This window comes from Podarcis melisellensis (genome assembly GCF_964234715.1).
Source record: "Podarcis melisellensis genome assembly, chromosome: 7".
Taxonomy (NCBI): domain Eukaryota; kingdom Metazoa; phylum Chordata; class Lepidosauria; order Squamata; family Lacertidae; genus Podarcis; species Podarcis melisellensis.
In genome coordinates, this window is record NC_138539.1 from 21,329,489 (window position 1) to 21,353,421 (window position 23,933).

Sequence of the window (23,933 nt, forward strand, 5' to 3'; positions counted from 1 at the left end):
AAACTTAAGGGGTTTTGATTGGCACAGCACCAAATATTTCAGATTCCTAGCTGCAAGGTACAAATTGTTTTTAATCTATTGTTGTTATTGTTGTTGTTATTCCATCACACAATAAAAAATTGGTCAAACATATTAAGATATTACACTTATCTTGGTAGTTCATTCAGTATCATATGCTTTATGACCTTATGACAGTAATGCTTATAAGGCAAAATTCTGACCACCAATGAACAAAATAAAGTCGTATTTCACAGCTATGATGTCATCAAAGGGCTGTATTTCATGGCAATAACGCCTCTGAAAATATATACAGTATATAAAATAATATCCGTAGGAAGCTGCTTTTCCAAGTCTGCCTGAGGTCCAGCAAGGTGGACCTCCTTAAATTCCATTTACTGTACATTAGAATTTGAATATCAAGGAAGCCTAAATAGCCTGAGGGTGGAAAAAGCATTTTGCACCTCATATGCTGTAGCATATTTGGTATATTATATGCATTATACTATAAATGAATTGCTCATGTTATCTCCATTACTTTCCCCCAATATATCGGCATCGCCTTCCATTCACATATTCATACCTGCATATTTTATTTGACCTGTATATATTTAGAGATGGAACTTATACAATAGACAAACTGTTAGTGCTAGAAGCCCCAAACCCTGAAAATGATGTTTGCTGTTTCATTCAGCCTTAATGCAGCATCACAAGAATATCAGCCTTGAGCTATCTGTCTTGCTAAAAAAAAAAAAAATCACTTCACTTTTCCAGAAAGGAAAACTGATAGGATTATTTTCATGATAAATTAATTTTGCCATGTAATTGCAATTATGACTTCTAATTAATGAATGGTTTCAGCTTTACTAACTAGGTCAGCATTTTTCTTTATAATATATATCGGCTCTCTCTTTAGATAAGTGATATGATACATCTAGACTCTGGAGAAATAATAGCAAAGCCTTTCTTTAAGTACTAGGTTTAGATGCTTGAAAGGAGCATGGTACGTTTTGCCAGGTAATTCTTTATTGTAGTTTGTATCTGAAACAGAAAGCAGGGTAAACATTCCCCCTTTTAAAATTCAAACGTATTCAAAAAATGTTTTGAACACTTTACATTTACACTTCAATCTGAACACAGTCACTCATCTGCAGGGGTAGGCAGCATGGCGCCCTCCAGATGTTGGACTTACAGCTCTTACTAGATTTCTTTGCTTCCCTCTCCAGCTGATTTTGGCATTAGTTTCTGGAAATCAGGGTTTGCCTACTAGCAGGAAATGTAAAAGCATGCTCAAGGGCAGGGTGGGAAGTGTGTGAGACAGGAGCTAGGGCAGAAGTTCCCAACTGTGGTCCATGGACCACCCATGATCCATAAGCTTCATTCAGCTGGCCCATGACATGAAGAAAAGTAGGAACAGTGGGCTGTGAGCAGCAGGTTAAGTACATTGATTTTTAATTGGATTTTTATTGTTTCTTTTATTTGTAATATTGTCTTTTATTATTTAATATTGTAATATGTGTTACAATAAATATAAGAAATAAAAATAGTAAAAAAAAAAAGAGAGAATGCAGTTAGAGAAATCATACAGCTACTAGCACAAGGCACTGCAATTGCCACAACAGGCAGAAAAGCCAATAAGTGGTCTTAGCAATTTTCAACTGGTCTGTAGGGGGAAATGTTTGAAAACCACTGAACTAGGGGTGGAGAAGTAGGAAGATATACCGGTAGTTTGTTGAGAAAAGGAGTGAAGCAAGTAGGAAAGAATATGAGAAAGCAGCAGGAAGATTTGAGAAAAGGTTAATATTTTAAGTGGAATGGGAATGACATTGAAATATAGAGAAGGAATAAAATGGAATGCGAATAGGAGCATGGGAAGCTGTCTTACACTGAGTCAGGTCCATCTAGTTCAGTACTGTCTACATTGGCAGAGACTCTCTGGGGTTTCAGACAGGTTTCTCTTCCAGCGCTACCTAGAGGTACCAGGGTTCAAACCTGAGACCATCTGCATGCAAGGCATGTGCTATACCACTGAGCTATGACCCTTCACACAGGATGCAAAGATGTAAGAAGGGACTACAAGGAAGGAAGGAAGAAATGGGACATGGAAAGGATAAAAAGGGCCAGGGCAAAATGGGTACAAGGGTACGGGAAATGACACGTGGAAGTTTGGGTGGAGAAAGGAAGGGGAAAAGGAGTAAATAGGAGCTGGAAGGTACAGGAGCTCTAATAGTACATTGTCAGAAAATGCAAACACATAGCACCAGACCCAGTTTTCCATTAAAATTCAGGCACAAAGAAGCTGAAATAGTAATCACATGACAGTTACCTAAAATGGAAGCATTTTGAGACTGTCAGATCATCGGTATGCTGCCTTTCATTCAGAGAATGCCAAAGCAGTTCACAGGAAAAAAATTAAGAAAAAGAAAAAGAAAACGCACATTCTAAAACATTAGCATTAGACACTGAAGTGTAGACTGACAAACCTAAGCACATGGAGCAATCCTATGCACAAGAAGCTGGCAAAATCCAAGACAGCATAAATTAAAAGGTAAAGGTAAAGGACCCCTGACAGTTAAGTCCAGTCATGAACGACTCTGGGGTTGCAGCGCTCATCTCGCTTTATTGGCGGAGGGAGCCGACGTTTGTCTGCAGACAGTTTTTCCAGGTCATGTGGCCAGCATGACTAAGCCGCTTCTGGTGAAACCAGAGCAGCGCACAGAAACACCATTTACCTTCCCGCTGGAGAGGTACCTATTTATCTACTTGCACTTTGACGTGCTTTCAAACTGCTAGGCCAACATAAATTTAAATCAGATCCAAACCCCATTCAGCAACAGTTCTGTTGTTCTGCCTAAACCAGTAAGGGGGGGGGGGACAACAATCCTTTAAAATAGTGTTCTACACTAGGTTGTCAGGTCACGTGACTGAGCTGAATGGGCTTAAGATCCAGCCCAAGTCTGCTTCTATTTGATCCTGCCCCCAGGATGCCCCTCTGGGGTGGGGGGGACTTACACTGGCCTTGGCCCAGTCAGGTGTGGCTTAGCCAGCTGAGCCCTAGCTGAGCCATGAGGAACAAGTTACACTGGTATATCTTTGGCTGAGCCAGGGTTGGGAACTTAACCCTGGCTTATCCAGGAATTAGCTGGCTGAACCTGAGATCTGCTGCACTTACTGTATTGCAGTTCTTGCCACAGGATTGCACTCTAAGTTCCTCCAATGCTGAAACTTACAGTCAACATTTTAAGTACATATACCCCATGTCCAGCTGTTTTCACAAGCTGAAAACTAGCTTATCAAACAGAGGGATACTTAGTAGCTCCTATATGATAAATATTAGACATAACATGCACCATAATCCTATTTATTGGCTGACCACTGCATCTGGTAAATTATGCATTATTTGAATTAACAGGAACATAAAATTTGTAATGGTTGCACTGAAAATATCAACAAATATATTGTTTCATCTGCTCTAGTATGTCCAGAGAAGAAAAAGGCAGGCAAGGCAGATTCCAACAGCACTGAAGGAAATTTCACTAGAGAAAATATTATTATGTGTAAAAACATGGGATACATAATTGAAATCAGTCGAAACACTACATAATTTCAGAAAGAATTGGCATTCTCCTAGCTCACTCTTTGTTTGCATGTACTTGTTGGACTGTAGTTTTCCTTCTAAATGATTCCATGTTGGGCATACTTGTTCAGTATATTAACACACCCGTCCTTCAACAGTTCAAGAAAAATTGTTGCTATGCAGGAATAATCTTGGCAGAATTAATGAGAAAAACACAACAAAGAGCAAAATGGTTGTGGACCAATTACATGCCCCTTTTGATTCTCAACCCATCTGCTTCCAGAAGCTGACATTGTTTCCTAGTCCTATGCAATTACCAGAGTATGTGATTGCCTTTATGACCAAAATACAGTGGAGACAGCTGAAAAGTGCAAAGCTTCCTGCCAGATTCTGCGGGTCCCCTGGTGCATGAAACTACAAGAAACAGTGTATTGTAATGCAGATGTCTGTTGATTCCCAATAGAATTTCAAACTCTAAGTCCTTCACTGCACAGCCAACAGAAAGTTGAACTTCTAAATGTCTTTACTATATTATGTACCATGTCCAAAAATGGGATTTTCCCCTGACAGCTTGTCCCTTATGCTTATGTGTTTACATTGTATTGCCACACTTATGTTTATGAGTCCAATAAGAGAAACAATTACCCACAAAAGACTTTGACCCTTCTGTTCACACTTAGGGGGGCTCTGACCAGGGAATCTGTGGTGCTCATTCTGTTCATCTAACACAGTAATCTGACCTCAACCCATGCTATTCTCCTCAACACACTTGTGGCAAAAAGAGAGAATAGCAGGGAAGTACATTTGGGTGTGAAAAGAGATGCTCTGACTCTACATACACACAGTCAGAGGTCAGAAGTACAAAACTGGTTTTCCTGGGACATGCAGCATCATAGCTCTTTCTTTCAACATGAAGAGAAATCTCCTAGATGTACCATAGCTTTTTTTTGTTCTTCTTACTTTGGAATCCATGTCCTAAACTGGAAGTAGTCAGGTTACGTGTTTTTGGGTTATGGACTGCAGGAAACCCGTAAGTACAGGAACGGGTTACTTCCGGGTTTCGCCACTCACGCCTGCGCAGAAGCGCTAAATCGCGCCAGCACCTGCACAGGTGTGGGGCTGGCACTTGTGAATGCTGCGGGTTGCAGACGTGACTCCATCACGGATTACGTCCGCAACCCGAGGTTCCACTGTATAGAAAACCAGCAAATTACAGACCACCAAAATGCAAGTGCTCTTAAAACCCCCAACCTATTTTCATAGTACAGTTTTTCCTTCAGTAGTGGATGTTTTCTCATAACCCAGCATCCTGCTTTGCACACTACAGATCCTGCAGTGGTCCCAGGCAGTGACTTGCAGACAGGGAGCAACAGACAGGGCACTATCGTTGATGGTATTGGGCAGTGGGGCTTGCAGTGGAATGACATGTGCTGGATGTACACTCATTCTTCAAATATCTAGACATAACACCATTGGCAAATCTGTCATGGGTTGAAAGACTTCTGCAGAGCCCCTGCCTCCCACTCCTCAATAACAAAATGGCTCATTCCAGCATTCATTCCTGGATTCCCAAGTCGAGGTATTAACATTTTAGGCCAATAGCTAATAACCTACCCAATGCCTAATACGTAATTGATAACCATGATACAGTATTTGTAAGTCAGCTTTGATCCAAAGAACCCCACAACTAGATGAGCACAACCAACACAGTTTGGGAGTTGTGCTTCTTCAACACCAGTCCCCAGTGTAATCTTATACATTGGGTTGTATCCAAGGTAAGTGCTCCTCAGAGTATACCCACTGAAAACAATGGACATGACTAATTTCAATGGGTTGTATCCAATTTAGTTATACTTGGAGAAGCCCCACTGAAATTAAAGGAGTCAAGTTAGTAATGTCCATTATTTTCAATGAGTCTGAGTAGAACAAATACAGTCGTACCTGGGTTGTCGAACACCTTTGTACTCAGACGCTTTGACTCCTGAATGCCGCAAACCTGAAAATGAGTGTTCCAATTTGCGACCGTTTTTTGGAAGCTGAACATCCGCCGCGGCTTCTGATTGAGTGCAGGAAGCTCCTGCAGCCAATCAGAAGCTGTATCTTGGTTTTCGAACCATTCTGGGTTCGAAAGGACTCCCGGAATGGATTAAGTTTGAGAACCAAGGTATCACTGTATTGGATATAACCTAATGGGTCTACTCCAAGTATCATTCTGTTGGATACAATCTGTTCTCTGTATAGAAGTAAGCCCCACTCAGTTCAATGGAACATGCTTCCAGGTAACCGTGTATAGGATTGTGGCTTGGGAGGAATTTCAAAAACACTGATCCTATAGGATGGGAGGCTGGCTTTCAGAGAAAAACAATCCATTGAGTATGCAGCTCATGGAACCCAGCTCATGTTTCAGGGAAGAAAACTATGGCAAAATATTTTGTTAATGCAGAGTGAAGGATAGAACAAGTTTTGTCTTTGTAAGAACCAATGATGGTTTACTGTAGTGAGCCTTGTGAGGTACGGCTCCCCTAAAACTTCAAAACATTTCAATAAATGGCAGAAGGGGGCATTAGATCGCCTGCTATCTTCCAGTTCTTGGGATACTTCATTTAGATGATGGAAGCTGTAATTACATGTTTATGATTCAATGAGGTTCCCCCATCCTGCCCCTCTCCTCCAGTTTATCCAGCAACAGGGGTGTCTGGCTTTCTTCTTTTAATCCAGCATCCACTTCACTATAGAAGGTGTTATTTTGACTGCCTCTTGTTTCATAAAGGACTCTGAAGTCGTAGTAATTTTGGCACTTTGTTATAATTTTTCTATGACACCCCCCCAACACACACACACACACACACACACACACACACACACACTTCTTCACATACTACACCAACACCCAGCCTCATTTTCATATGGATACAAAGCATCAGGATAAAATGATGGTTCATTATAGTGGTACAGAGCTCTTATCTTCATCCAGCAAGAGTCATTTCCTTCCCAAGATTGAAATGCAAATGTGAAAATTAATGATAACTGCATTATCTGATAGCCGAGATAATACTGATTCACCGGCAGAGTAACACACAGCCGTCCTATGATTTCCTCTGCTTCTTCACAATATTCTTCTTACTGTCAGACTATATCTATGGTTAACTGTGTTTCATGGATTTTTGTTAATTTACATCAAATAGCATTTTCCAAGATCCCATATCTACCACATTTCCCCAATCAAAAAGGAAACAAAATCAGGACTGTAATCTCAAAAGTCCTTCTCAGGATTGATTTTGTAAAAAGGAGATCCTGCATTTTCAGTGTCTGTTTCCTAACTAGCCATCCTAATGTACACCAAACACTCTACCTGTTTTCCCCCCTCCCTAAATTCATTTATAGCACCAAATAAAAGAGTAATTTATAAAGGGCAAGAGGGTGTTGCAGAAAACCTATTAAAATAAACATTTAAAAGCCAATCCCCACCCCAAATCATGTACATAGTGTACACAGAAGGATATCACCAGCACACATTTCACTAAAATGGCACACTTCATAATCCTCACATGACAAAATCAGCTATTATTTGTCAGCTTACACCAGAATATTAATATGGTTTACTCGTGTTTCGTTCAATTCTTCACTAGGCTGGGCATTTCTTGTGAATAAATGATTCCTAGAAAATCATAATTCTTCTGCATAGAACCTCAATCTTTTAATTCAAGAAAAATGATTCAGATTGCACGTAATTCAAATCAGCAGGAAAGTTCATTCCAAACCACATTTACTCAGAAGTAAGCCCCACTGATTTCAGTGGGATTTATTTCCAAGAATGCACAAGATGGCAGTCTTAGCGGCTTCTTTTATTTTTTGACAGATTTAAGGATATCTGGGGACAGATCCTTTCCAGAGTCAATTTCCTGTGGTCTTCTATATAGGAGCCCTCCAACATGTCTGTTCAGTCAAGCTCTCTGTTAGTTTTCTTCTCACATCCCTTTATGGCTTGTAGACAGTAGATGTTGATGAAGCAAGGTTCCTGATCATGTTCATTTGTTATACTGCCAAGTGAGACAATGCTGTCACGGGTGTACTCAACCTGAAACTGCGGAAACTGTTTGGCCTTTGGGCACTTTCTCGGTTAATACTGCCACTTTCTCTTCTGGAATTTGGCTACTCTAACTTCCCTGGTGCAACAGAGCTTCTGAAGTCTCACAGACAGCAATATATGAAATGCCATGCTGAGGGTTTGCTCAATGGCTTGGTGCATAGGTAGTAGCCAAAAATATTTAATTTCTAGCTTTACTCAATTTCCCCATTCATAGATCATATAATTTACCCACTTGCCTTGAAAAGATTCAAAATTTCTATACATTCCAACATCATTTTCATTTGGAGACAATGAGAACCAAAGGTTGAAGTTATACACATTTTTTTTTTTGTACAGTTAATGTAACATAGAAAGTAGAATTTTTCAAGTGTATTTTATTTATGGTGGCAGGAGGAGTAACCTAAAACAACAATGTCTCATTGCTAAGGAGATCTTTTTGGTTTAAAATGTTTTCCATGAAATATATTGTAATATATTTTAGTGCCAAATCTTGTTTTTACATAATGCTGCAGTGCTTTGTGTGAAATATAGGCATATTTTTGTATATCATTAACAACATTATAAATAACATCATCATAATCAGATATACTGTATCTTCATTTTTGTTTGCACTATATTTTCCACCTGCTGGTTTCAGAAAATTACTGCTGGAGTTCTGCTCCTCTTCATACACAGAACACAGTAATTTGCAAAGTCAAGCAAGGATGAAAATGTGATTGAAATATAAGAGGCCTTTTTAATGAAAATGTTGTTGTTGCATTATAAATTATTTCTACAAAGAGTTCAGGCTTCCTTCACCCTTTTGAAGAGAATATTCTCCATTTTTAGACATGGCTATTCTGAGGAAATTATTGTTTAAATATGGTCACCATTATACACCTATCAGTTATGCTAATAATTACAGAATGAATTTTGACATCTTTACATAAGGCAAAACTCAACTGCATTCAAGGGAAGAGACGCCTCAGTATCATTTGAAAAACAAATCTAATCCTTTACGCTTTTTTGTTCCACAAACCAAGTTTTGCATTATTTACAGCTAATGGCTGTCTGGGTCATTCTTATTCATGTCGCTGAAACTGCCACCTTTTCCCAGCTCTGTCATGTTGCATTTGCACTGTTTATACTGTTTGTAAGAGAAAATATTAGCTTAGATTTCTGCCTAAACACGAAGCTCTTACACTTTATTGATTGCAGTCCACAGGTTTCTCTCTTAACTCTGAAGTCAATGACCAGGGTGTGTTAAATGGTTTATATCAAATGAAAACTGATAAGAAAAGTCCTTGAAAACATCATTGGCTGCCATATCCATTTGTTAAACTCACCGTGCTTCTAAATGTAAGCTCAGAGTTTGAAACTCGATAATAGCTCTTTAGTTTCCAGCCAAAAAAATAATTTAAGGAAGTACTGCTACTGTCTTTAAAAGAGCAATAAACAGGCTCTACAAGTCGGTGCTGCTTCTCATTAGAGTTTTGGAAGTTACAGGTACACTCCAAGGAAGATCTAGGAAATGATCGTACAGAAATTTGTGCTGAGCCAAAAGTTTGTTTAATGTGTAATCCTGTACATGTCTACTTAGAAGTAAGCCCCACTGGCTTCAATGGTACTTACTTCCAGGTATGTGTGCATACAGTTGAACCTCAGTGTGACAGCAAGTGCTTATCATATCAGGAAGTGACAATGCTTTCTCTTTTTTAAAAAACAATGTTGAAAATGCTATTTTTTTGTTGTTGCTTATGTATCTCCACCCCACCCAGAAAACTCCTGAAATGACTTTAGGTCATGACATATATCCCAGAATGCCTCTGAAGCAATGCTGCATCGCCACATAGTGTCACTCCATTAACATTTTCAAGGAAACAATTGGCAGTCACCAGATAACATTTTGTTATGCTACTGTTCTAAGTGGCTGCTGAGTTCAATTGTACATACTCTCATGTAAGTATGCTCAGGATTGCTGGCGAGGGGGAATTAAAATGCCCAACTGAAATCTTTTTTTAAAAAATTCAGCACCCTCCCTAAGAAATGTGAACAAAACATTCCAAATACTGCTTGCTACTCTAAAGTATATCCTTTACACTAAATGGTGATGCATGTAGAAGCAAAGACACATACAGACAGAATCTGTGGTATGATACATTTTGATAACATTGATCAATTGATTTGAGAGGTACAGGGGTACCTCAGGTTATCATACCTCTGTGGTATGATACGTTTTGATAACATTGATCAATTGATTTGAGAGGTACAGGGGTACCTCGGGTTACAGACGCTTCAGGTTACAGACTCCGCTAACCCAGAAATAGTATCTCGGGTTAAGAACTTTGCTTCAGGATGAGAACAGAAGTCACACGGCGGTAGCATGGTGGCAGCAGGAGGCCCCATTAGCTAAAGTGATGCTTCAGGTTAAGAATAGTTTCAGGTTAAGAACGGACCTCCGGAACGAATTAAGTTCTTAACCTGAGGTACCACTGTACTTAGTGCTTCTTTAGACTCCCCAAAGCCAAGTCACATAGTTTATTAGGTGAAATATGTGGCTGCCAGTGACCAAGGACAGAATGGGTGGTCAGATATGTTTCAATCTACCCTCAGATAAGAGTTCAGTACTGTCACTGCTTTGGTCATCCTGGTGGATGATCTATGTAGACAAGGGCAAAGACAGAGCGACTACATTGGTTCTTCTTGATGTCTCAGAAACAATATATCAACCATTGAATCCTTCTGGACAAATATGGAAATTTTGATGCTAGGGTCACCGCTTGGAGTAGGGATTTCTTAAGAAATCAAATAGGGTTGCTCTTCCCTACACAACTGCTGCAACTAGAATTAGGACGGGCAGCATAGGCCACCTCAAGTGGACTGCTCATGATGATTCTGCACCCTGGTTTCCCTTGTTATTTGGCCTTCACTCACACAGAGTCAATGCACACCCCTAGCAGATATAGCATGCTACCTCAAGCTTAAATCCCTGCTCAGTTTACTGATTATCCTCATGCACTCAGCTAATCACTGAGCTATTCTATCATGCACAAATTACACGGCTCTTAAAGGAGCCACACAGGCTGCCAATGAGCTACCAGTCCAAGTTTATGAGATTGGTTTACCTTACTTAGGTTCCCAGATTTTTGCTGCATTTCATTTTCATAATTTTTATGTCTGATGGCTATACCTTTAAATTTTGTTGTACACCACCTTAAAATCTGGTGAGAAAGCTGGTTTAATATTCTGCCTGATTAATATTCTACAGTCTTTTAAATGTGTGGAAAGGGAGTGTTTTGCTGTTTTGTTTTAATTATTTACTTAATTTTATCCTGTATTTTATTCTGTGAGCTGCCCTGAGATCTTATGATGAAGGGCGTTATATAAATATAATAAAAATAAATAAAATAAAAATGTTTAAATAAATAAATAAATGTATTTTTCAGGCTGCCGGATAAGCTAAGGGTGGTAAACAACTTTGCATGCTCAGAAATGCCATACCAATGATTATAAGAGATTAGGCTCAATCAGTGAAGATAGCTTTGAGACTCTTTCAAATGAAAGTCCTCCCCCTTCTTTTGGTGGGCATCTCTTTAGGCTCCCGTAGGGGTTTTTTTAAACTGGATTCTACTCAAACGCGATTCCTTAGAGCCATGCTTAGGATCCCCCCCTCGGTAGCGGGTGCGGTTATGAGATTAGAGGTCGGCTGGCAAGCTCTACGGTATGTGGCCTTGAAGACGAAGCTCTGGCTATGGCTCAAGCTTTGTTTTAAACCAGTGGGTATTGCCCCCTTGATATTGAGGGACGATTTCCAATCATCGTGGGAAAGGGAGGTCATTAATGAGGTTCAATCCTGTGGACTGTCTCACCTCTACTTTGAGTCTATGACGTACAATCAAGCTAGAGCTGTGATCTCCCGGAGACTGAGTGACATTGCCAGACAAGAGGACATAGCCCAGGTAAAACCAGGGATGTTCCTAGGGGACCAGATTTATCGGACCATACCAGCCCCCTTGCAAAAATCCACTATGTGGAATACCGCAGACTTCTTACAGCGGCTAGATTAAATGTCCTTGACTCTGCGATATTGTGGGGAGATATTGTGGTACAGGGGAGTACCATACGCCCAGAGAACCTGTCATTGTGCCATGGGTGTGGTTGAGTCCACCGAACACATTCTCTTGACTTGCCCTTCTTATGCAGAGCTTAGACAAAATTCTATAGATCCACTCCTATGTCAATTTAGCTTCCTACCCGGAGAAAACCAGGTTTTACACTTGCTGAATAATGTCACTAGAGCTATACCTTCCTTGGTGGCCAAATTTCTTTTTTTAGCTTTTAAGCGTCGCAAGACTATAATTGACTGTATTGATATGGGGTTATCTGTTTAGCCCATTTTAGTGTTGGCTAAGCTCTAAAATCTTCCTGGATGTTTAACTGTGTATTGACAAATGTACTTTTTTTCTGACTGACGGTCGAATAAAAGGTTGATGATGATGATGATTATAAAAATGGCTCTAGGGGTTGTGTGTCATGTTTCACACATGACTTTTTCCAAAGTAGAATGTGTATGTTGGGTGCAAACCAGACACCATTTCAGTATAACACTTCTTCTAACATTTGGAAGAATTACTACACATGAGGCTGTATCCAACTAACAGGTCCCATCAGCGCAAGGTTACCACTTATGCAACATGAGTCTCCATCCCTTTCACCCATGTGCATGCTCCATGCCCTCCTGAAAACTGTTCTGGGGAGTTGGGGGAACAATTGGACCAGAATTAGGGAACATGCAGGGGGAGGAGAGGGGAAGAAGTCCCATTGCACAAGTAAAAACCCTTGCGCCGATGGGATGTTTACTTAATGCTACATTGGACAGATCATTGCCTTTTGGTATTGACCCCAAAATCTCTACTTAGCAAAAATAAATAAATAAAATGCTAAGGAAAAGGAATCTTTTGCTATACATTTTAAATTACGTAAAACTTTTGTTTTCCACTTTTCAAGGAGACGAAAGGAGAAGCCCTTTATCTTGCTACTCACCTATTAAAAAAAAAATCCAAGAAAGGTCTTTGCAAAAATAAAATGATATGCGACATTCACTATGGTCAACTGGCAAGGTGGAGGGAGCATTGAGTCTTGCAGTGCTGGTGGTTCGTTTATCTATATAGCAATATATTCCTACCTGGCCCATCCCAGTCTTCTGTTTCAAGCATAAGTGGTCCAGGTTTCTCCAACCGTGCATCCCCGTCAGAATCTGCTGCTTCTTGGCTGCCCTCTTCATCACCTATCAATTTGCAAAGGAAATACACAGAATTAACATCCTCTGCTTCCTACTTCTCTCTCTTTCTCCATCTTAAAACACAAACACGAGACAATGAAAATAATCATTTTAACTGCATATTACACACACACACACACACACACACACACAGTCTCTCTACTGGACAATAAAATTAACAATCTTATTTTTTAAAATAACAATATTCTAGCACGTTTGCATCTAAGGAGTTATTAAAATGTCAATAAATCCTACAAAAAATTATAAGAATCAAATCCTTGAAGCTTGTTCAACAGCTTCAAAAGTCGATATCAGCCTTCCCCAATATAGAAACATTTAATTTGAGGGGATTTGTGGGGTAAAACCAATGATGGGCCTGTATGATGCAGATGTGGATTTGGGAAAGATTTGGAGGGGGGAAGGGATTATGTGTTTTCTGAGAAAAAAAGGACAGCACAGATTTTCACCAAGAAAACAGAAATCCATGAGATTCTTTAAAAATTCCCACTTCATAGGTGGGAAATACATCTCACTCAGAAGGCAGTCCTTCTGAGATAGGTTTGAACCTTAGCACATTTTAGAAAATAAATGCTGAGTAAACTTTGTGGCCTATTAGCTGGGATTGTGATTTATTGAAAGCGTAACAGAATATAGCATTGTTTGAACATTGGCAGTAATTTCCCCCTACATATAATTGGAAGTGTCAAATTTTGGGGGGAGATCAGGATGCTACTTTGCTATCCAAAAGACACAAAGTTGGAAGTCCTAACAAAATCACATGCATTTAGGACTGAAGTTCTAGTGTCATACAGGCATTCTTCACACTACAGTAATCCATGCACATCCCCTCAATATAAGTCTCTCATAAAAAATTCTTATGCAATAGTAACTATTGAGCTTTCTTGACTATCACAGCAGCTGTTCGTCCCCCTATAATGTATTTTGCAATCGGCTAAATCTACAAAGTATTTTTTTTAACAATGAACAGTTCAGAACTGACAGGTCTAGTTTCTTGTTCACAACTGCTTATCACAGTACAGATATCATATATGTTTTCCAGGTGCTTTCTATAGTTAGGATACCTTCACAGAAGCCGCTCATGAAAGATAAGGTCATAAAAGAGATGAAAAATGTGTGAGCTTCATACACTCATGGTTTTATCATCAGACAAGATAGCTTTCGGTAAAGGACTTCTAGTTACAAACAGAAAGCTGCCTACAAGAAGAGAGGGAAATGTGAAAAGTTTGGAATGGAGTTCAAGTTTACTCTTCCAGGAAGCATAAATGTAAAACTAAATTACCAGTATCACCAAACAGAAAATTACAGTGGAAACTCTGTTTCAAAGTGACACTACAGAGCATCATAAATAAATACATCAAATTTTGGAGCACCATGAGAGAGCTCTCCTTTTGTTGCTGTTATTTACATGCCCTTACTATGTGTACACACTGCAGGGAACCACAACAGGCCTTAATAATATAAGAACAAAAAGAGTCCTGCTGGATCAGTCCAAAGGTCCATCTCATCTAGCATTCTGTTTCTAACAAAAAAGTCAGGTGCATTTGGGAAGCCCACAAAAGGAGCAGGGCATGAAGGCAACAGCTTTCTCCTTTTGCTTATTTCCAGCAGCTGGTCTTCAGAGGTCTACACTGATCCTTGGCAGTCTGAACATGGCAAAAAGGAAAAAAATGAAAGAAAACAATAATGTTCACAAAGTAAAGGAAATATCATGCAAGCGCCTAGTACCTGCTAAATTTACTGCCCTAAGTCAGTAAAAATACAAATACTCAGTGCTGATTTAAAAACAATTATCAGTGAAGGCTCAAGTTATAGCCTCCAACCTAATTTTAAACAGTACAACCAAGCTAACTGAAGCCAGTTTTCATTTGGCTGGATTCATGCTAAATTTGTCACAGTTTTCAGCCTGATTTCAATAGGTGCAAATAACTTAATCCACCTCATCCCACCATCAGCAATGGTGTAACATTATCTCAGCAAAAAAGAGAATGTACTATATATTCCAGCTGATTTCAGTGAGAATTAAAAAACAGCTCCTTCTATTCCAACCTATTCAGCCATAGTAAAGCATAAGATAGAGGCTACCTCTGCAGTGAGATATGGCACATCAACATCAGTATGTAAATTTCAAAGAGCTCATATCTTATATTGTATGGGTGTGTACCATGGAACTATATAACACTGGCTTCATGTATGAAGAACTTCTCAAGTTTGGAGGTGTTCAAACACACAACTTCAGTCCCAAATGCAAAAGGGGTGCTCTTTAGATAAACAGTCAAGTGAAGCAGGAGTACAAAAAGAGGACATTATCAGAACCCTGCAAGTATTTCACATCATGACTTCAGAGTCAAATTAATTTTGCAGTGAATCATGACACACCAAAAGCAGATACATTCTTGGGAGCATAGTATTTTTCACTTTAATGGGTTATTGTTTGCAATCTGCCCAAAGTTCTGGCGATGGACTTTAGGAATGATTGAATTTAATATTTTTCTAGTCTGACACTTTTGAATTCATTTGCCCATAAAACTGTCCTGTATCCACGTGAATTTGCTAATTTTTAAAGTTTCACATGAATGCGTATTTAAATATATACTTGCAAGCATATTTTCTTTAAAAAATATGTGTTTTAAACAAATGTTGATAGAATTTTTGAACAGGACATTCAGGAGATAGGAAAGTCAGTGGAAATCAAACTACACAGTCATTTAGGAGAATCAGATTCTGTCAGTTCACACTGGAATCCACAAATATCAAATTGCTCAGGCATGCCTAAGTAATTTACAGTTCTGATAATATAAACAACGTTGCCACAACCTTCTCCATGTACAAGTCTATCAAATGGGTTTGGAAATACAGAACTGCAGGAAGTGCTCCTCTCACAACACAGTATTGGAATCAAATTGAAAAAAAAAATGGGGGAAAGGGGAGGTTTCTCTAAGTCCCTCTATCAGAAATTGAAACTTGAAAACACAATTGGAAAACTGTAGCTGCCTCATCATTTCCTCAAATGATCCACCACCTGGTGGGAAAAAGTACATTGAGATTTAAGCAGATTTAAGTGAGAGATTATGACATGTAAATAATTCCTATCTCACTCTTGGAGGTTAAAAAATTTCAGGGGTGTTCCTATGTTAGGTTTTTAGGAAGCATTACATCCACTGATTTAAGAGCTATGGGATTCACTATGATTTAAGAACGAAAGTCCTCAAAGAAAAACATCCAGTTAGCCAACAATATATCCATGGGCGTAATTATTGTAGGATTGAGCTGCATTTCAGTAAAACAGGGGTTCTGTTATTTTTTAATTTAATTATTTTTTTAAAAAAATTCTCTTTTATGTCACTTCTTTTCTTAGCCATACCCAGCTTTGTCTGACAGAAATGGGACAAAAGGAGTAGGGGACGACGACTGTAGAATTGCAGGTTCTCTGCTGCACTCATTTAGCACCATTTATACCCCATACTTTCCTGCTCTTTTCTCCTGACTGCCGCCTATCACTTAGTAATTGGTGCTTATTACTTACAAAGTGACATTTTTTAAAGTGCTGGTGACAAGCAGTATGTTGCTTTTATACTTGAAGCACATGGCTTTATAGCTGCCAAATACACACAAAGAGAGAAGGGAGGCGGAGGTACAAGAACAGTCACATTCCATGGGATAGACAGCAGCCAGTATTATGTTGCCCAATGGGATTATGTGAAAACCGTACGTCAGAACTTGAGAAGAGTGTATCCAAACATGAAATCATCTTTAATATTGATCCTGAAGTATTTCAGTTTCCTGAATGTACCCAGTTTCACTTTTGGGGATTTCCACCACAACCCTAAGATTAGATCTTGCTTATTAAATAAAAGTCCACTGAATCAAAAAGCTCTGCATGTGCTTAGTTGCACAAGGAACAGAATTGTGTACACAACTAGATTAGCCCTTCTGAAAGCCAAAGAGGGAAGCCATTTTTAGGGTTGAACTACAGTGTACATTTGGGGAATTAGGAGCTGCAGCTGGAAAAACCTCAAAAGAAAGCTGCAGTTTCTCTTGGTACTCTCACCTGTATGCTTACTTAGCTTCTTTGAATCATATTATTTGGTGTATTTACCACTACTCAGTACTCATTCAACAGCTACACTGCCCCAGTAATTAAATTTTATTGGATTAGGTGCTGTTTTGAAAGTGTAACTCACCCTGAGGGGATGAGGTGAGGAATAAATCAAAATAAATTAACTGCCATTAATAAATATGTCTGGTCAAAAGTTGCTCGCATTTTTATTCTAACTTGGATGGTAATCCTGTCATAAAGAGCATTTATCCAACACCACAGATTTGATGCAGCAATATTTTCCCTGATAAAGTCAACTACGATGAAAAAATTCTTTGGGTCAGGACTGTCCATTATTATTAAACAATATTCTAGGATTCCCCACCAGCAAGCCATTGAGAACAAAAGCATAAGGAAGAATACTTGACTCTTGGATGAAATTGGAAACAGACTACCTGGTACAAAAGTAGCTGCTAGATGAGAGCAAATTACTCTGTTCCTGTTAGTTTATAGTCCTTATCCAATTAATAGATCACTTCAAATGTATTTCTCTGCTTTTCCTTTGGAACACACCAACAAGGCCGAGAAGGGGGTCTTGTCAACTGGGCAACCCTGAACCGCCATACACACTGTCCAGGCTTGTGCCCCAGAGAGTTTGGTGCTGCTAATGAAGCAAAACAAACATGGGAGGCAGCAGTTATGAGTTACCAGTCTCTGCAGCCACAGCAGGCACTGTGATTCTCCAGCAGTTTTGACTTCACCCCTGCAGGCACACTCCAGTGACTCAAGACAGACAGATGCCAACAACCTCCAATTCAGCATTTCTGATGTCTTAAAAAGGGGGATCATTACCACACACTGCAAAAGGTCTTATTACATCTAGCTCTATAGTTCGAGTCCATTGAACTCTCATGAAGACCCAGAAGGGCATCTGGAAAAGAATCTAGATCTTGTAACACTCAGCACTTGATCCAAGATTAGGGAACTACTACCAGAATCACCCTCTATCTGACGTAGAGAAGTAATTCCAATCTGAGTTCAAATGTGGAGATCAACCAAGTCCATTCTACACTAGACACTGTATGTTTGTAATTCTATTTAATTCACTTACATTTGATTCTGGCCAAGGAAAACCAGAAGCAAATTCTGAGGAATCCCAAAAGCTGATTTAAAACAGATTGCATTTTCTGGCTACTATCCAGATAAATTGTTTGAATGTCTATAGTAGCTCCCAGTTTTGAAGAGACAAGTTACTTTTTTAAACTAAACAGAGGCTTGCCTCTTTGGGCATATGAGCAGTAGAGAAAACTGCAAAGGAAACCATGTTTTCCAGCTGCACATGCAGTACATTTACTTATGTACACATAATTTTTTGGATCAAATAAACTTTCATGGTACAAACAAAATATATCAAGTAATAGATTTTGCAATACAAATCCTCAGTGTTAATATATGCACAAACCATCGGGAATTTGATACTGATGATTCTTTGAAAATCTTTTAAAAGTACTGTTTATTACATACATTAGCCTTTTCCTCCTTTTTCCCTTCCAATGGGGAACACATGTCATCATGTATTATACACTATCTCTGCTTACCAAAAAGAATTAGTGTGCCCTTCATTTCCTTGAAAAACATACATAAAGGCTCCAGGAAGAATTAAAAATAAATAATAAAATTAAGGAAGTGCAAGCTCGAAGAAACATGAAGTATTGCCAGAAAAAGATAATGTCAATCCTGGGGGAGTTGTGGGGCCTTGTGCCAAGCAAAGCTGGGGGCTGTTCAATCACCTCTATCAGTGCTCTATCAGTGTCTACACTCCAGCCAAATCCAGAGAAAACAAGGAGTCAAAGATGCAGGTCAATAAGCTTATAGACGATTTGCAGAAACAGCTCCTCCAGCAAGGTAAAAAACAAAGTCATATTGGCTTTTCGGTTTTGGGTGGGTTTTTTTATTATTCCTTCACTTTGAACTCTTTGGTCTAAGCACACCCTGGAAATGTCACTGTTATATGCAAGAAATTTAAAGAGCTGATCTTCTTAATCCCGTTAAGAAAAAAGAACAAAGTTGTCTGTAAAGACCTCCCTATTGAACTCAAGAGTGATTACTGTATGGCATAGCTGCCTTATGCTGATCCTGCTCCCAATTGCTCGAGCATTAGAAGAGCAGAAAATATGTCATTAAAGACATTGCTTGGGAGAGGGAAAATCACTATTGATTGAAAATATTTCATTAAAAAAAATAACTGGACCTTCCTGCTTATTTTAAACCACACACACACATAGCAAGAAAGAAAAACAAGCAAATATATTAAGTATCAAAGCTAGACACAAAAGCTGAAGAAAATATTTACACATGCTCACATAAAATCATTCAACAGAAGGAAGGAAGGATACCAGGAAATCATTTTCTAGGCTGCCAAGGATTTGGTGAGTGTTAGAGACAGTGCCAGCGACAGCTCCACACAGACACAGCATGAAGGAGAAAAAGGATGCAGAAAACAATAAAATGTAATACTGGAGTCTTTTAGCAGCACTTATAACATCAGGAGCAGTGCAATGGATCATGGGCTCCTTCTTCAGCTCCTTACAACTTGCACACAAATTCCTTCACACTTCATGCAAGTTATTTGTTATCTATATGGTTGCCCACACTGACTTCTATTAACTATAACCCTGAGTTTCCTCTTAAGCTTCCAAAATTAGGGTTTAAAACTGGTTAGAAAACCCTGGTTAAGAAGACAGAATCCAGTCAATGTTAACTATGGTTAATGTTTGTGTCAATGCATCACTTAATGAAGGCCAACTAGGAAAGAATAGAATGCACGGCAGCCAAGAAATGTATACTCTTGTGTGGGGTTCCCTGTGTCTTAACCGTTTTTACATCTGTACCAACTCCTAACCTCAGCTTTTGTTGACTCTTTTGTAAAGGCTCACTGCTGATACTCAAGCCACACTGAAATAAGGGGAAAATCACAAGATTTAATTAATCCTGCATGTGTCTGCTCAGAAGTGAGCACCCTTAGGATCAATGGAAGTTATTCATAGGACAGTGTGTAAAGGACTGCAGCTTTGATAATCTACTTACAAAGTATGATTTGTAAAACAAAGACTGATTACATAGGTTGAGCTTCTTAAACAGCATCCTAACTATTAACGGGTAATTTCAGCTTCTTTTTTAGTATATACTTTTATGTGCCAGTATCAGATATCTATCACCCCCCGCCTTGCCATGCTAAGTCTCATCCACCTAACATAAACTGCAAACTCTAAAACGAGAGGTTAACTGTGTCTTATACAAAAAAATTACATGGCTCATGATCAAAATATCAAGACAAACACAAATAATAAAATCAACTCAAATTAATCAGACTCAGCAAAAATTCAGCTCATATTAAATTATTCCACCAGTATTCATAGCTAGAGAGAATAGAAACAACTTATCTTACCTCCCCTCCTAAACTTTCAGAAATATAGTCACAGGTGCAGTTCCTCAGGAAGGGAAAGCTAAGTTTCACCACCCAATTCCAAATATTCTTTAAAATGCCCCTCCATTCCCCCTACCTGCACATCTGGGAGGGCATTTCAGTCCACCCTTCGTCAAACTGAATGAATAAATTTTTAACCAATGAAGAAAAGAGGATCAAGCTTACTGTCAGGCTGTATTTGCCAGTATTTATACCACAGTGGCTGTTGTGGCACATCAAAATCCTCTCTGTGGCTGAATGAAACCCCAAAGACCTGCACATTCATAGACTGTAATGGTTCTAGGGGTTGCTCGTGCGTAAGTTGCCGCCACTCCTGGCTAGGTTACCTGGTTGAACCCTTTCTGTCTGGACAGCCCTTCACTTCGTGGCTGTCTCAGTCGCTGGCAGAATCCGTCAGTGGGCGTTTCTTGAACTTCTTCCAGCAAAGAAGTTCTTTGACGCCAAGTCTCCTCCTACTCTCCCTGCGCGGAAGTCTTCTGCGCAGGGAGGGTGTGGGCAGCGAAGTACCCGTGCTCTCCCTGCTGGTCTCCGGTGAAGAGTCCTGGAGCCTCCTCTCCGATTCCCCCATCTGCCCCCCTTCTCCACTGGTGTTACGCTGATTTCCTTCCCCAGCAGATGGGCTGCCTCTCTCCCTACTGGGACCCTCTCCGGCATCCCTCTGGAGCCTTCCCTCCGCCTCTAGCTCCGATGGCAGTTCCCTGACATAGACTATGGTAGCTCACCAGGCTAAGTCTCAGGCTCAAAGCTTCAGCTTCTTAGTTGGAAGTTTCCCCTGGAGTCCTTGGCACAAAGTTATAAAATAATGCTAGCGCTATTTTGTGTTGTGTGTGAACTTTTAGTTATTTGGTTGATTCTTCTTTGATATGCAGTGGAGCCTGGGGCAAGGAGGTGCACTGAAAATCTAATACAGAGTTTGTGGGGGAAATGACCCAATGCACTTTAACTGAATTTCCAGGGTCCCTTTAATAAAATTTTCAGTCCTTCCCAGAGCATTAAAAGAAAAAGAAGGGGGGCGGGGGACGGGACAATCCAGGAATGACTTTATAATACTCTCCATCCAGATAGGTACTCTCAATACTTCAAAGTAGACATTTTCTGTCACACCGCCCTCAGTTGGAAAGAGATTACTGGGTTTATGTACACTTTCATTCTTAGAAATATCCTTTCCAATTTCATTTGTAGCTGTGGCAGTGAAGGACAGTTTTACAGCTTCTTTTATGAATATTGCTATACATCATCTCCCACAAGGAGTCAAAGACCATGTAGCCGTGTGTGTGTTTATGTGTGAAGATGCAACAGATGTCTTCAGTAAACCCAAGTTTTGGAAAAACAGATGACCAACCAAAACTCTAAGCAAAAGCTTTACTGTTTGCTTCAGTGATGTACAAATCTGAAGTTCATATTTTGGGGTTTCTAATTGTTCAGAACAGCCAGAAGTCAGGAACATGACTTAAAAACTCATTTGTGCATGTGTGAAGCAATGATAGGTTCCTCTTTCATTTTCACCATTGTACCTTCCACAATCAACAGGGCAAACCATTATAAGATTCCACAATCCATTCACATTAGCTGTGGAAACTATAAGGGAAGCTTCATTTGGGCATACAATGAACAATAAATAGTTTCTTTAGATTGCAGCATACATGAATATGCATTAGGTAATAAACTGCCTAATCTATGATATTGAGCTAACGGAAGGCTTAGGTGATGCCATAACAGAGAATACTCAGCTACTAAGTAAATGACACAGTTTGTAGACCAGCTTCTGTGAGGGAAAATAAAGTTGTAACTTTGGCTGAGGACTGAGAAGATGTCTAGAATATAGGGAAACTAAGAGAGAGAAGCTGAGAGGCAAAGAGGCTGAAGGACAGGTGCAGAGTATGTAATGCACTGAGATAGAAAAACCTGAAGGAAAAAGAGCTAGGAAATAACGCTTAAAGAAATTTGGGGGGTGGGAGGGAGGAGAGATAATTTGGGCACAAGGAGGATTTGTGACACTTTACAGAACTCAGTATCAGAAAGGACCTGTATGTTATTGGGGGAATGAATATGGAAGTGCTAGGAAGAGATGGGATGGCTAAGAGGCATGGGAAAACAGACTGAAGAACAGACATCTCAGAAACCAACGGATGGTGCTGGGAGACATGGACTCAAGAAAGGAAGACTCAAGGATAAAGCAGATTTGGAGAAAAACAAGAAAGAGGGCACAGAGGTAATGTAAGATGTACACTAAAGGTAAAGAAAAAAGCAGGTATAAGAAGCTTGGAGGGCTGGAAATCATTGGCCAAGAAGCCAATCAGATGTGGCTTCTACTATAACTGTAATATCATGAAATATCAACCTTCTGAGAGCAAAGAGAGCCAAAAACACTGTGTGCAGAGTCTGAATTTTACATATCGATCTAGCTGCAGTTTCTAGTTAAACTGTTACTAGCAGATGCAAATGAAACAGCTATTTTTCTGCAAGATCTTTACAAGATTCAGGAATCCTTTCCACCAGTGTATTTTCGCTTTTTATTTATGTATTTGTTTATTTCACAAAATGTATATACCGTTTGATTCTAATAAAACCTCTAAGTGGTTTAGAAGAAGGCTGCATTAGTATAACATTACCATTTTCTGATAACTGCCGCCAAGACTTTAAACAGTAGGCATAAAATAACATATGATACAGTGACTGGACAGTACCCAAATATACCATTTTATATGGGCCAGACAATTAAACAAACTTAAAGTTTTTTGCTCTTTGCTGCCTCAAGAAGCAATGGTCCAGCTTCAGCTTTTTAAACTGGTATCTGTAAAGTCTTATGCCCATGCAGATCACCTGTCCACCCCTCCCTTCTTGGCATGCCGTGAGTGAAGGCTCCCTTGGGTTACCCGTTTCATCTTATGTCACCATAGTTTAATTTTATGTCCACAATGAAAAACTATGACGAGCAGGTTCTGAACAAACCAGGGTTTGAAACTTATTTTACATCCCCAAGAATGCACAGGCACAGGGCTCGTGCTTGTCTATGTTACATCTGAACTAGACCATTATTTCCTGGTTGAAATGGAAGCAGCTGGTACAAAGTAGAGTCAAATTATCATTAGAGGGGTACGGCAATCCAATCGTTGTTATTTACTCATTTAGTCATGTCCGACTCTTCGTGACCCCATTGACCAGAGCACACCAGGCACTCCTGTCTTCCACTGCCACCCGCAGTTTGGTCAAACTCATGCTGGTAGCTTCGAGGACACTATCCAATCATTATTATCTAGCTAATCAGCAGAACAAGTAAGAGAGAGTTCCAAAAGTGGATCAGAACAGACTGACACAGCTCAAGTCCAGCATTAAAGTTAAAATCAATATAATTCATTTAATTTCATGCTTTAAGAAACCAAACACCTTTTTGTCAACTCAGTTTTAGGGAGGGAAAGAGTTGGCTATTATGGACCCAAGCACAATGAACCGTTGATATAGCAG

At 39.5% G+C, this 23,933-nt stretch overlaps 1 protein-coding gene across 10 annotated transcripts in view; it reads right to left on the bottom strand.

Annotated features, from left to right (window-relative positions):
* Window positions 1-23,933, bottom strand: part of ZFPM2 (zinc finger protein, FOG family member 2) — a 462,794-nt gene that overhangs the window by 239,122 nt on the left and 199,739 nt on the right. For all 10 annotated transcript variants that reach the window (XM_081918678.1, XM_081918676.1, XM_081918674.1 and 7 more), the window contains one exon: window positions 12,829-12,930. In XM_081918678.1, coding sequence (XP_081774804.1) covers window positions 12,829-12,859 — 31 coding nt within the window. In that variant the 5' untranslated portion in view covers window positions 12,860-12,930. The remainder of the gene's footprint in view (window positions 1-12,828; window positions 12,931-23,933) is intronic.